The 14796-nt window shown below is 40.6% G+C and overlaps 1 protein-coding gene across 26 annotated transcripts in view; it reads right to left on the reverse strand.

Moving 5' to 3' along the window:
- Positions 1–14796, reverse strand: part of DTNA (dystrobrevin alpha) — a 190010-nt gene that overhangs the window by 16699 nt on the left and 158515 nt on the right. For 20 of the 26 annotated variants that reach the window (XM_081013829.1, XM_081013811.1, XM_081013831.1 and 17 more), the window contains 5 exons: positions 9503–9590; positions 6861–6967; positions 5632–5745; positions 3332–3428; positions 2022–2042 (listed from right to left, as the gene is read on the reverse strand). In XM_081013829.1, the coding sequence (XP_080869955.1) occupies positions 2022–2042; positions 3332–3428; positions 5632–5745; positions 6861–6967; positions 9503–9590 (427 nt within the window). The remainder of the gene's footprint in view (positions 1–2021; positions 2043–3331; positions 3429–5631; positions 5746–6860; positions 6968–9502; positions 9591–14796) is intronic. The other 6 variants (XM_081013819.1, XM_081013825.1, XM_081013826.1 and 3 more) reach the window with 1 other exon arrangement.

Consider the following 14796-nt stretch of genomic DNA (forward strand, 5'->3'; position numbering starts at 1 on the left):
TTAAGTTTTATCTACAACCACCCTCCCCTCAGTTCGGTAAAACTTAAAACAAATCTCTTCTGTTAGTCTTTGGTATGTAGCTCCCTCTGCTGGAACCTAGAGTGGCTCACAGGTTAGAATCACCAGGGTAGAAATCTATACAAAATAAAAGAGCTACATTTCTGAACAGAAAAATTAGGAACATGGAAAACAGAAATGCTTAGTACACTAAGCAGAAAATATATATGATAGATTTGTATATCTTTGCCCTTTATAACAATATGCACTTATGCTGAGCTGAAACAGAGTGGGTCCCCCCCTTTACAAATCTTTTCACCCCTCATGAAAAGCTCCCACTTTGCTGGCTAAACACCCTTTTGTGAAAAAGTATTCACAAATGGATGGGGTTTGGGGAAAGTGAGGAGGAGGGAAGACAGAAGGTAGATGCTCCTTTGTTCCTCCTAGTTAAATGTTCTCGACTGGTTGTGGTACAATATGGGTGGAGATGTGCAAGTGGATGTGCAGCCTGTGAAAGTAACACAGTGTTGATAGAGAAAACTGGTATTCAGATGCACATCCAAATGGGGATGTCGTCCTTTTTCACTGCATTTCTGTCACTAGTAGTCAGATGCAAAAATGTGTGGCGAAAGTTTTGCCATGCAGTGTAGTCAACTTGGATATTCCACAGCCCACCCCCCAGAAAGGTAGGACATGAATATTTTAAAATGAAAGCACTGCCCTCAGTGTTGTCTGTTAGACAAATGTGATTTTTATGCTCTGGTGCCATCAGTAGCTCTATGTGATCACTGATTGGCAGGGATCTTGCACTGAAGGAGAAAGAAACCATTGAAGTTGCAAAGAAGCAGTAACATTTTGGGGCCATGATCAGGTATAACCTTAACCTTCCCAACACCATAAAAATGTGGAGTGGGGAGGTTAGGATGCTTTTCACACTCCTCAAAACCTACTTTTCATATTGAAAATACCTCAGTGAAAATTCAGCATAAAACTGCAATTTGAATGATTGTTCACTTAAATGAGTTCAGTGAGTTGGGTTCAATAAAAAAGTGGGCTCAAATCTTACATTATGAAAAGTAACAATAGTACTTTTAATGCAGATACAGTGTTACCTCGGGTTACAGATGATTCTGGTTACAGACTCTGCTAACCCAGAAATAGTACCTCAGGTTAAGAACTTTGCTTCAGGATGAGAACAGAAATTGTGTGGTGGTGGTGCGGCGGCAGCGGGAGGCCCTGTTAGCTAAAGTGGTGCCTCAGGTTAAGAACAGTTTCAGGTTAAGAACGGACCTCCGGAACGAATTAAGTTCTTAACCCAAGGTACCACTGTATACCAATAGATCAGCTATGGCCCAATACTACCAGTTTTCTCCTTGTCTGTGTGCACATAGTTGTAGCTACTGCACATTGATTTCGTAGCTGAACCAAGAAACAAAACTCTGCTTTATTATAGTGAGAAATCCCTCAACACTTCCTGAGCCAATGAGAATGCTACACTTTAGTCACTTAAGCAACATTATTCCATTGGCTTCAGTGTGATTTAATGCATTTGGAAAGATATTTACAAACACAAGCTTAGTGCATTTTTCAGTACAAATAGGTTAGGGAATTATTTTTCAAATATTCTCAAAGCTGTTACTTGGGTTGGGGGATGGACTTAGCATTTCATCAATGGGAAGTACCTCTACATTTTCAACTTCAAGGAGTTTGCTCACGTTCACACAATTCAATAGTTTGTGTTGGACAGCATTGAAGAGTTATTGCTCTTCATGCCAAAGATACCATTATATCAGTAGTGAGCCACAGATATCTGTTATGTTTGCTGCTGACCTCTCAAGAAAGCCATAACAGCCGACTGTTTAAAGGACCTTAACTTCTCAGATAAAAGGTTAACGACGTGCGAGGTAGTGTTATTTATTGGTCCAGAGCATGTAAACGCATTTCAAGCAGATGTAGTAAGCACACATTTGGATCACAGGAGCACTTCTTAAGAGTTAGTGACATCTACAGAGTAAATAACTTACTCCCTGCTTCAATTCTTCTTCCTAAAGAAAGATTGGATCATTGCGAGTCAGATGAGTCTGAGCTTAAAGTATGAAATAGGGGAGAGAGCTGCAGCTACAGAGCAGGATTGTCACCCCTTGGTCTTAGAACAGCATGCTTCTGAACATCAATTTCCGGGGGGGGGGGGGTCAATAATGAAGAAGAGCTGTTGCCTTTCTCTCCCATTTGAGAAGTTTTGGAGTGACCTGGCTAATCACTGCTAGAGTACCGTAGATGGTCAGATTCAGCAGGACTCTTACATTTTAGATGTTCTTACTGTACATACATAACAACAGGAGTGGCTATATAGCAACACAGCTCCAAGTTAAGTGGTGCACTCAGACCATAAAAGGGGCCAGCCTCAAATTTCCTAAAGCTTGTCATGTTGTTGGATGCAAATATATTATGTATATATTATGAGCCTCCTTCCTTGGATGTTTTTATGCAGAGGATGGATGCCCATCTGTCATGGATGTTTTAGCTGAGATTCTTGCATTGCAGGGGGTTGGACTAGATGACACTTGGGTCCCTTCTATGATTCTATACAGGATTGAGAAACAGCAAAGATGGCTTAATAGCTCTTTTGCTGTGCATCTCTGTACATCAATGAATATACTTTGATAATTATGGGTAGCTAACAGGAAAAGAATATAATTTTAGCCTCTACAGGTATTAAGTTTAATGAGACTAGGCTAGTTTATGCCAGGACTGATCTTTTAAAATATGAACAAAATTCCAAACAAAGAAGTTGAGTCCTTGCCCATCTGCCCCCTCCCCAACTTAATTTCTGTTATCAAAGGGATGCATTTCTGCACATTAGTCCCTTTCCAAATCATTTAGGTTGAAGAGGTTAATAAACAAGGGGTGTATATAATGAAATATGACAACTAGCAACAACACTCCTTAGCCCCTCAATACTAAGTACCTGGAGAAAAGGGCATTTAAAAGGGCATACTAAGTACCTGGAGAAAAGGTATTGCTGCTGTTTTTGTGGAAAGAATGGTCAAATTGTAGGTTGAAAAGGTAACAGCAACAGCAACCTATTTGTATGGGCAATGGGAATGATTAACATCTGAAGTTAGTGGGAGGTATTTCCCAGAACAAACATCTATGGCAGGGATGGGAAATCTGGAGTCCCCTGAGCTGCTGTTAGAATCCATCAACCCCAATCAGCATGGCCAATGCTCAGGGAAGGGTGAAGTTATAGTCATACATCATCTGGAGGACTGCAGGTTCCACATCCCTGGTCTAGGAGAGAAATCGTATAGGCTTGGGAATTAAAATAGTTTACCTTTAGCAGTTTCATGAGGCCTTCTAACTGAACCATGAGTTCTCTCCGGCTTTCCTGAAGAGCTGACATCCTCTGTTCAAGCTCATCCTTCCTCTGCCTAAGAAATAAGCATTTAAGATCAGGGCATGTAGCTAACCATTCCAAAGCTTCCCAGACAAATGAACACGCAGTGGAAAAGCCTGCATTTGTAATCCAAAACATGTGGTATAATGTTGCACCTGATTTCCTATGCAGGAAGTTTTTGCCCCATGAGCACAGTTCAAAACATGGAGCTTGGTTCCACTCTTGCAGCAGATGAGGTGCCATGGACAAGCCCTCCAGAATTTTTTCCTAGTTCACCACCATGCTACTCCAATGCACCAAATATATATTTATTTTATTATTTGTTTTTATCTGTCTCTTATTCCATGAAGCTCAGGACAACATGCATAGATAGTCCTTTCCTCACTTCTTATTTTGTCTCCACAACAATCCATAAAATGGGTTAGGCTGAGAGGGGATAATTTGCTCAAGGAGACCCATTCAAGAGAGGATATGAAGCTAGCACTCCCTTGTCCTAGTCTGATACTCAGTATTGATTCTCTAATGGATCAAATGTTTACGGGCTAAAAGTCTGCCCACACAAAAGGCTGACATTTCCTGAACATCCTGGATTTTTGTCAGAATCTGTGCTCCTTCTGCCATTGTGAATTCAAGTTGGTAAAGCCTATTTAACTGTCGGCTGGATTTGGAACCAGAAGTTGCTTTTTCAATATGTGTTACTCTAGCTCTTGGGATTCCTTTCCCTGGTAATTCAGCTATTCCAAAAGGTCTCCTGATCCAGGACAAACTGATGCCACACTGCTGAGTATGATCTTGCATCTATTTGCTGATTATTTGGCACAACACACATTGCCTCAAAGGTGCATTCACATACGTGTTCATCCCCTGCTGACTACAGTATCAACTGATATAGTTTCAAACACTATACTTTTCAATGTAAGGAACATGTTCAGTGTCCTTTAAAGGAGGTACTAACTTCTGGGTTTTTTTTTTTTGTTTCTTTTAAAGTTGAGTGTTAATTGGGGATAACATAGAGCTGCTGAAATAACATAATGAGCACAAATCATGATGAATGCTCAATAAAAAAAGATGTCTGGAAGAGTCCTTACAGACATTAACTTCCACTCTCAACTTCTTAGCCAACCAGAATGACAATTTAATAATTAAGTTTCCTCCCCCATCTCCTGGTTTCAGTTTACTGGGCTGACTTTTTTTAGCTTTCTGGGATCTTTTGAAACTGCCCCCCCCCCCGCAAGAACAGCCTTTAAGCAGAATGCAGATTAGTGCTCTAGTCAGTGCTTTTCTTCTAGAAAAAAATGGTGCTGGTATTGCATACCTTTGCATACCTCCAGAAAAAAAGCACTGGTTGTAGTTCAAAACACCTGGAGGGCACTAGATTGGCAAAGCCTGGTGTTTAGGTTAGAGAGCCACAGTGATATTTTTATTAGAGAACCTGGGACTGTGAAATAGCCAGTACACTGCACAAAACACTTGGGGAACAACCACATAGTCCCTACTTATATTTTCATTATGTAGAGAAGCTTTCATTTGGCTATTTTGCAAATGTTGTGCAAAGAATTAAAATAAGCCCCTTTAACTGTTAATTAACTATTACTATTCTGACCGTCCACAAGCTTGGACAGATACTGCTTCCTGTGACATTGCAAATTAAAATGGAGGACAGATCTCTGTTGACAAAGCTCCCTAAGGACATTCAGTGTCAATAAACTGAAAGAAAGTTATTATGTTTTTTTATCTGTGAAGCAAAATCAAAGAAATGCAAAAACAAGCACCACACACACTGGCCCTAGGATAGTGTACACAGGATTACAGCCTCAGAGAGTCAAGTATAAATTCCAGCACTGCATAATCAAGGGACTTTTTTTTAAAGTAAAACTATTTCACCCTATTAGCTAAAGCAGTTTTCTAAAACACATTTTAGTATGGATCTCCAAAAGGGAAACAGTTAATCTTCAACATTGATCTTGATCACTTTCTAATAAGTTCTACTACACTCATGCTGCATGTTGCTGCCATTATTTTTTTCTAGTTAGAGGAAGAGTTATCTTTTGACAACTCCATTAGTAAACTCAATAATGGAAAACACAACCTCAAAACAATATATGCTACCTGGTAGTGTGCCCTACTGAACTCAATGTGGCTTATTTATGAGTAGAGATGTGTAAGATTGTGTTACTTTTTTAAAATAAAAAACCTCTGAAGTCATTGGCTGAATATAATATACTGTATGTACTTACCTCAGGAGCCGAAGTTCTGCCAGGAGAGTAGGATTCTGCGCTGCCTTCTCTGGAGTGGGTTGAGACGCCTGCTCATGTTCAAGTCGCAGCCTGTGAATCTCTTGTAAGATTTCTCTTACAGAAGAAGAGAAGAAGAAGAGGTAAGCCGTCAGTAACGTTTTCACCGAGGGCCCCTCTAAATGACCTGTTTATTGGGTATTCATCCTGGCTTGTGCTTGCACAAAAGTACATCAGGAGCAGCTGGTGACAGGGGAACTGCTTCACTAACTGGCAGGTGGGTTACTGTTGCTTACCTCGAGGGAGAGGTGGCAGGGAGGTAAATATGGTGCAAAAGCACCAGCAGGAGCACCTAGTGTGTTTGCACTGTGCTGACTCCCCTGCCACCTAGCTCCTCCCTCTCTTGGTAAGCAAGAGCGTCCCACCTGCCTGGAAGATAGCACAGCACCTTCACTCTCGAGTGATGCAACACTTCTGGATTTACCTAGTTGGACTCTGTTGAACATTCTTTCTGATTTGTTTGTGGGGTGGTTAAACAATGATGAGCATTTGTCCTGCATTCATTCCGATTTCTTATGGGGTGTTTATATGTATTCTCATTAGTCAATTGTTCATATCGCACTTTTCAATGCATTTCCCCATCACTTAACAAACTACAAAGTGTCTGTTTCTTCTTTTTTGTTGTGCTAGGGCAAAGGTTTTCATTTTTTTTGAGTCCACGGTTCCCTTGACCAACTACATTTTTTCTGTGGCATCCCTGTGGGGCTCAGGAGCCCAGTTATGTCATCGCTTGCCTGCAGAGCTGGCAGCCTCTCACCCTTTTTCAAACACCCTCCCTTGTGGAGTGTTCCCTCAGCCTCCTCTCCTCTCACCTCTCATTGCGAGTCCTCCAGGCGGCCTCTGCTGCTGCCCTGGTCTCCGAGATGCCTCCCCTGTCCCCATCCCAAAGAGAGGTATCTCTTCACACTGCCCCGAAATCTGCTCCATGGAAAAACTGAAAGCTCAGATGCTGCAACTAGGAGGTACTGTTTAAGTACAGATTGTCCCATTCCTTATTAAATTAAATTCCAAACCCATAAACAAATAGTGGCCCCAGTGTATTATACTGCATCTATAGGTTCCCTCATGATAGATTCACCACAGTTTTGGTCAACTCTGACTTGATACTTGATACATTTTGTTTCTATGCAGACATACATTTAGCTTGGAGGTAGGTTACAACAGACTCTTACCTGTTCTTATTTTCAAGTTCTGCAATAAGCTGTCTTTGTTGCTTATTTGCATCAATAGAGAATGAGATATCTGGAGCACCTCTCTGTTGTGGTTGCTGTTGCAGTTGCTGGAAGACAGGTTGTTCAGGTCAATAACAATGGCAAATAAAAGTATATTGATTAAAGATAGACATGCCCATCTTTTGTCCTTTTTGTATTCATACACATATTAACCATATGACTGATATCGTACAGCAGTGCTTGTGCAATATAGGGGCTAAAGGTGTTTATTCAACTTCAATTAATTTCAAAAATTTATACCCTGCCTGATTTTCAAAGAAACTCAGGGTGGTCCACACAATACAAAAACAACTGAAATCCCCATCATTCCCTTTCCCCCTGCAGCCTTCTGTACACCCACAAAATGTGCTCTGGAGGGTTGAGGAAAAGAAGAAGAAAGGGAAATCCAATTGTGTGACCAAAAGTCCACTGTGTGATATTGGGTGGAAGAACTAAATACATACACCTGAGACACTACACTGAAAGTAACTAGCAATTAACTGATTTCTGGCCTACATAAATTATTTTGGCCTTCATTCCATCCAGTCACACTTCTCTCATAACCACTTGGGTAACTGACAGTATCTGTTAAGAATTTCCTCAGAAGACCTTGTGATCAGTCTCCCTCCCTGCTCCTCCTCTTGACAGAAGCACTCCTTGGTTTACGACACAATCAGTAATCAAAAAGTCAGGATAATATTTGGCCATTGGCATCGTCCTCCTCATTGTAGCTGGTGCTCTAGTGGCAAAGCTATAGACAAGATGCACACTCTCAGCCTTGGTGAGGTACTGTGATAATTAAATTCCTGTTCCCCTCCCATTTTGAAGACAACTGAGATGAGTAACAAGGGGAGGGGGAAGAAGCTCATTACTTGCTAACTATCAATAGAATACTAGCACAGCTGAAGCAGTCATGGCTTTATTGAACAGGGTCAGTTGGGGAATGACAACATCACAGAGGCCTGAGGCCACAGCACTTGAAACATACCCAACAAAATCTGACAAACTAATGTTCTGAATGTATTCACTGGCTGTATTTTAATCAGAATTGCACATAGGTAGCTATGGATTCAAGTGATTTTACTGTCCCAAGTTTTTAGCAAAAAAGTCATAATGAGCGTGATCTTACTTTCTTCTCCTAGATGGAGAAGGTCCTCTGCTGGGTGGCACAACATCTCTGAAAAACCTCTTGAAAAACCTCTGCTTGGGGGCACTAGCCAATATTTTGTTCCACTGATGCAAGAGAACTCTCTCTACAGCAGTAGTGACTTTCCTTCAACTGTCATGTAATAATTTTCAGAGACAAGTCTCACAGTATGATGAGCATGATAAGTAGCTTTTACAGTGAGAAACTGTGCTGCACATGCAGCAATGGTGGGGGAATAATGTCTGTCATTAACTGGAAATCATGGTCTATTTTAGGGATGACTGAGTTCTTCCAAAGTCCCCTTGGATTAGCTTGGAAATGACCTGAGCCCTCAAAACCTGGATCATTTCTCTGAGGCAATCCAAGGCCTGGAAAGAGAAACCCCATTCTCAGCCTGTAATACTTGCAGGAATATATTTTGGAAGATGAAAGGACAAAGTGAACAGTAGTGGTGATGGGGAACCGTACCTGCCGCTAAGGACCCTCTTGTCCTAAGGGTGTTATGTGGCAGATGGGCCTTGGATTTTGCTTTTGCCCCTGCAGTATTGCCAAAGCAGCCTCCGAGATTCAGCATCTGCTGTGGTAGCAGCCAGAAATCATGTATGCTCACAGAGATGTCAGTATTTCCAATCTTCAACTTTAATGCGACAATCCTAACCCACCTCAGCTGGGAGCAGGCACCATTGAATTCAATAGGACTTCCTTCTGAATAGTCATGTGCCTTTAGAATGGTGACTGGGAGTGGCTGCCGAGACCATATAACACCAGTCTTGAAAGACCTACATTGGCTCCCAGTACATTTCCGAGCACAATTCAAAGTGTTGGTGCTGACCTTTAAAGCCCTAAGCAGCCTTGGTTCTGTATACCTGAAGGAGTGTCTCCACCCCCATCGTTCAACCTGGACACTGAGGTCCAGCGCTGAAGGCCTTCTGGCGGTTCCCTCACTGCAAGAAGTGAAGTTACAGGGAACCAGGCAGAGGGCCTTCTTGGTAGTGCCCCCCCCCCAGGAACGCCCTCCCATCAGATGTCAAAGCGATCAACAACTACCTGACATTCAGAAGACATCTGAAGACAGCCCTGTTTAGGGAAGTTTTTAATGACTGATGTTTTAATGTATTTTTAATCTTTTGTTGGAAGCCGCCCAGAGTGGCTGGGGAAACCCAGCCAGATGGGTGGGGTATACGGGGGTATAGCTCAGTGGTACAGCCTTTGACTGCTGATGGGTGGGGTATAAGAAATAAATTATTATTATTATTATTATTATTATTATTATTATTATTATTATTGATTGCAGTGACTTCTAGACTTGTGCCAATCAATCTTTCAGCATGGCTAGAGATAGTTCCTCCTATGTAAACAAGTCTATCTCAGGGGATAGTGGTAGCTTTCCTCAACCCTTTTTTTCCAGCAAGTTCAAACAAAACAAAACCACCTCCTCCTAATGAAAGCCACTTACTGATGAAGTAGTCTCGGCTGCCAGTCTTGCTGCATACCTTGCGATCAGTCTGTGCTCTTCATCTAGACGGTTTGGGCTGTCGAGCAAACTGTTGTGAGGGAAGGGCAAGGAAAAGCGGGAGAGACATTAATATATAGGTCAAGAGGAAAATATTCCGTAACCTATATAAAAAAAAGTTACATAACAGAGGTCAATAAAACTATGAATCGTGTGGAGAATGTGGACAGAGGAAAATTACTCTCTCTTGAAACTCTAGCACTCAAGATCACTTCGTGAAATTCCCTGGCAGTTGAATCAGGCCAGACAAAATGAAATATTTAATATATTGCACAATTAGCTTATGGAATTCATGGCTAAAAGATGCTGTGATACGTGCTGACAGAGGCAGCTTTGAAAGGGGATTTGACAAGGTTCATGGAGGAGAAGTCTATCAGTGGCTATAAACCATTCCAGCTAAATGCATCTCCCAGGTTCAGGGATAGTATACCTCTAAACACCATGGGAAATACTAGAGGAAGGCAAACAGTTGCTTTCCTGGCCAGTTTCCAAAAGTATCTGGCTGGCTACACTAAGGAAATGGATGTTGGACCTGGAGCTGATCTGGCAGGGCTTTTCTTATGTTTCCAGCATGGCCTCTTTGCCATTTTGAATTTTTAAAAATCAAGTAAACTTATTTTCCTCCTTCAGGAAAGCTTATCTTTGAAGGTAAAATATTTTTCTTTTGAAGATGAAGTATCTTTAATATCTTCTTTCATGTTTGATGTTACGTGAACATGTTATAACTATCTCCCAAAGGGAGCTAAAGGCACATTTGCTTATTCTTTTAGGCTACTGTGATTCTAATATATTAATGTAACATTGAACACTGAAGAAAACATTAAATATATTGATTCCTAACAATGAGTGGTAACTTTACAGTACAATTCTATGCACATCTATTCAGAAGTAAGTCCCATTAAGTTCAATGGGACTTACTCCTAGGTAAGTGTAACCTTAGTTACAACCCCAGGATTTTAACCTTAGTTTATTAGATTTTAAGATTCCTCACACTGTCTTTACGGTAATGAAAGAGTACCTATAATTATGTTTTGGTGATACATAAATTAAGAGATGAATTGTCAATAAATGGATTAAATTTAAATTAAACTGGTTGACAGTCCTCTTTTTATTATAACTTATTAATGGTTATTGACTGCTCAGAAGTCAGTCCTACTGAGCTCAGTGATGCTTACGCCCCGGTAAATGGGTATAGGATTACAGCCCAAGACTCAATTTTTATGCTCTGTTCCATAGGGGAAAGCCCCACTGAGCACTGTGGGACTGACTTCCTGCTAAACAGAATTGTGTTGCATAGCTTTCAGTTGAATTAGCAGTGCAAAGTCATGAATGTTTAGTCAGAGGCAAGTCCCACTCTAATGTGACTGACTCCCTGGTGTGTTTAGAACTGCAGCCTAAACTACTGATTAAATGAAGTAAAGCATGCTGGTTTTAATGTCAATAACAATTCTTTAACCAGGACTACTCCAATTAAAAATTAATACAGTTATGAGGCATATGGGCATGTATTTGTATGATATTTTCCTTCATATGAAACTTTTTGATGTATTTAAATGCTTCAGCTTTGTTGATAATGCAAGAGTTCTCTTTGCATCTGGGATGAGGCAAAGTTCTGCAAATTTTATCTTCTACATTACAACACACTGTTTTCTAAATGCAAGGTAAGAGACCACTGGGAATTCTGTGTATGGTTTAGATAGTTTTGCTACAGACTCACTCTCTCCCTCCCCCACCCCCAAGAGAATGGATTCATCCTTCAGTAAAAACCATCTGCTTAAATGGTGTATGTATAAAAACTGAAACTGAACAAAAAATGTGAAAGAAACAACACTTGAGGAAGAGTGAAGATAAGTGTTTCATTCAGGACAACTTATTAGAAGCAAAATTTTCAGTCATATAGTTTTTAATTAAGCACCGGAATATATGATAAGTTTAAAAAATCAATAGATTGTGTTCAAGAAAATAAGTATGGCAAGGCAGAGTAGATGAAGGGCCCACAAGGACACTGTTGGAGATGCAACCCATGTCTGTGTCCTTTATACGTACAGACACACTGTGACCACAGTGGCCTGGTTCATACACACACTGCTAAGCAAAATCATGGCACAGCACACACAAGCAAACATGGGGTTTCTGGGAAGAAGACAGTGGCCGTGTTGCTCCTCCTCTGGTTCTACTGCTGTTGCGCTGCTATAAGATAAGCCATGGTTTGGCCTAGCAGTACATCCAGACTTAGGCTTGTGACAAATCAAGAGCAGTAAGCCATAGACCAAACCTTGGGGAGATCAAGCCTAAGTTTGAATGTAACACTAAACCAAATCAAGGCTTAGCTCACAGCAGTGGAGCAGAACTGGAGGAAGAGTGATGTGGTTGTGATCTTCTTTCTAGGAACCCACATATTTGCTTGTTCCCAATAAGCCATGGTTTGAATTGTGCAAACTGGGCCACTGTAACTATAAGGGAAGGGTGGAGGAGGTACAACATTGTCCCCAAGAAAAGTATTCTACTTTTCCCCATTAAGAGTAGATAGCAGTTAGTTGCAAATAAGGAAGAAAGGCTGAACCTGCACCGCAGTTACCACAGAGTTTGGTGCTGAAGGCAGGATCCTTCCTTCCAAATCATCCATGCATGTCTAATCGTGCCTATTGAATTGTGGGAGAAAGTAAAGGTTTCCAATAGGAAATGTGCCTGAACGGGGTGGGGGTGGGGTGGGGTGTGGAAGCTGATTGTTGTCGCAAAACTGCTTCCAAATATGCTGTGAAAGGCCAGGGGTATCCCAAATCCTTCTTGTAGTGAAAAAGTCATTAGATAGGATGGAAAAAATCATTAGATAGGATGGAAAACCAGAACAATCCTATACATCTTCTCCTCTAGGCAAGTCAAGAGGTGAGAATTCCATCACTTGTTTGCTGTCATGACAACAGAACATGTAAACATACACTTGGACACTGTGGTTGGAAGTTTGTGGGAGAAAGTAATTCTATGTATTATTTTGATATATACTTGTATGATATTAAGTGGGAAAGGGCAAGGCAACACCACTAGCTATTTCTCAGTTGATAGATTTTCTGAGACTACTAGAGTGTGCTAATTCACCCGAAGTCAACTCAGATGGCTCAAACAAATTAGTCATATCACACTTGCCTGGGAAAGGAAACAAAGACACCCACACTCCAGTAAACACAAGCCACTCTGATTTGAAGGAAAATTACTCCCCGTCCCCACATGCCAAAAATAAATGCAAGTAAAAAGTACATTTCATTTTTGAAATTTGCATGAGAGAAATGTTTATGGAACCAACACGCCTCAATCTTGGCTATTCAAATATATTGATTGATTAAAGTCATTTATGTCCCTCATGTCAGTGCAGCCCTCTGGGGACATTACTCCTATTTAACTGCGAGTATCCTTGGAGTTGTCAACTTTTCAACTGGCTGCTGTAAATATGTCTCTTAGCAGAAGGTTGATGCACCAAGATTAGCAAGTGATATTATTTCCATGCCATGAAAGTTTCAGAAATTCTGTGCATTAAATATACAACAGCAGGCTAGGGCAGCTAGCAATCCATTCAATATCACTGATGCCTCCCAGACCATTTGGATGAGGCTGTACAGTATGTAGAGTTCAAAACTAATGTTTTGTTAGCATCTGTGAAGATATGCTGTTTTGCTTTATTTGAGGAATTTTTTTTGTTTTTTAGTGTTAGTATTTCATTAGGATGATAATGGCTTTTGGAAATGGACCACATGCACTGTGGCAGTATCAGTCATTGCTGCTACATGCGATCATTTGCTACCACACTGAATAGCAATCAGACCTGTATTGGATAAAGCTGTGGCTTGCATTCAAATGGCAATGGAAGATTCCCAATTGTCTCTACTCTGCATGCTCCATTACTTGTTATAAAAAGTTGCCCTAAATCTTTATCTGAGTTTGTCTCTTTGCAATTTCAACTAAATTGCTTCTGGTCCTAGTATCAGTGGACATAGTGAACAGTGGTTTTGCTTCCTTAGACTGCAAGCGGCAGACCTTTATTAGTTAGAGCTGGGAATTTTGTGGCCTGCTGTACAAAAACTTTATGGCCAGAATGCACTTACCAATTAAATGCATAACCACAGACATTAGCAGAGGGACAGTATCAGGACTGATGCCAGTCTATAAAAATTATATAATGCTCAGGAATAACATATTGCCTGAGCTCTTAAATATTCAGAACTATGCACTTCTCCACTCCCTACTACAAAGCATTATGTAATACATGGTCTGTTAGCTAATTTTGCCTGTTAATATAATGGGAATGACTGGTGCTCTTCTCAATCAAGTACATTAATACTGAAATCTTTGAATGTCAATAATCATATGTTTTGCACTACACATTACTTCAGTTTGAACTATAAAGGATTTTATTGTTTCTTTACCCATCCAAACCTTCAAAAACATTCAATTTAAGGGTTTATCATGGCACACAGTTTCTTCTCCGCACTGAGCATGTGGACTCAAACTACATCAGCTCCATCTAGCAAGTGTAAACAAAAAGGAATGGGCCTCAATTTGACTGATATAAAAAACAATAGACAAGTAAATGGCTATAGCTAGCAAGAAGCATAGACAGAGCAGGATGGCTTATTATACCAGAACACTCTGTTCAGAAAATACCCACCAGTTATCTAACCATGCAAAAGGATATATTCACATGTCACAACACAGGGAGCTTTCCAGTCTTACATGGATAAAGACGTCCTTTTAAATGTCTGCTGAGGAAAATGTGCTTTACAGAATCCAAAACCAAGTTTCAGTCATGATCCCATACCTTAAATACTTCATGAGTGTAATGCCCAGCCTTCATTATTCTGTAGACACTATAGGGTGGACCACCACATGCTTTCAACCAACCTTTTATCAATGCTTTTGAGATCAGTCTAAGGTACAGCTCTACAGCGGCAACAGAGCAGGCAAATAAAAAGTCCTCTTATTCAACCATTGTATTTCTTCACTTGAAAAAATACTCCAAAGAATATTTGAATCTGTGCATTCTGTCCTACACACTCTAGCATGGACTAACTGATAGGGTGCTGGACCTGAGGGATTTGAGATGAAATTTCTGCTTAGCTGTGAACCCCTTGGATGCTTGGATAAGTAACTGTCTTTATCCGAAACGACTGTTTTAGGTATAAACAGCATAAAGCCAGGAAAGCAATATGCACATTAAAAGCGCAAAAGAAACGATTATTAGTAAC

This window comes from Podarcis pityusensis (genome assembly GCF_964106645.2).
Source record: "Podarcis pityusensis genome assembly, chromosome: 7".
In the NCBI taxonomy this organism is placed as follows: domain Eukaryota; kingdom Metazoa; phylum Chordata; class Lepidosauria; order Squamata; family Lacertidae; genus Podarcis; species Podarcis pityusensis.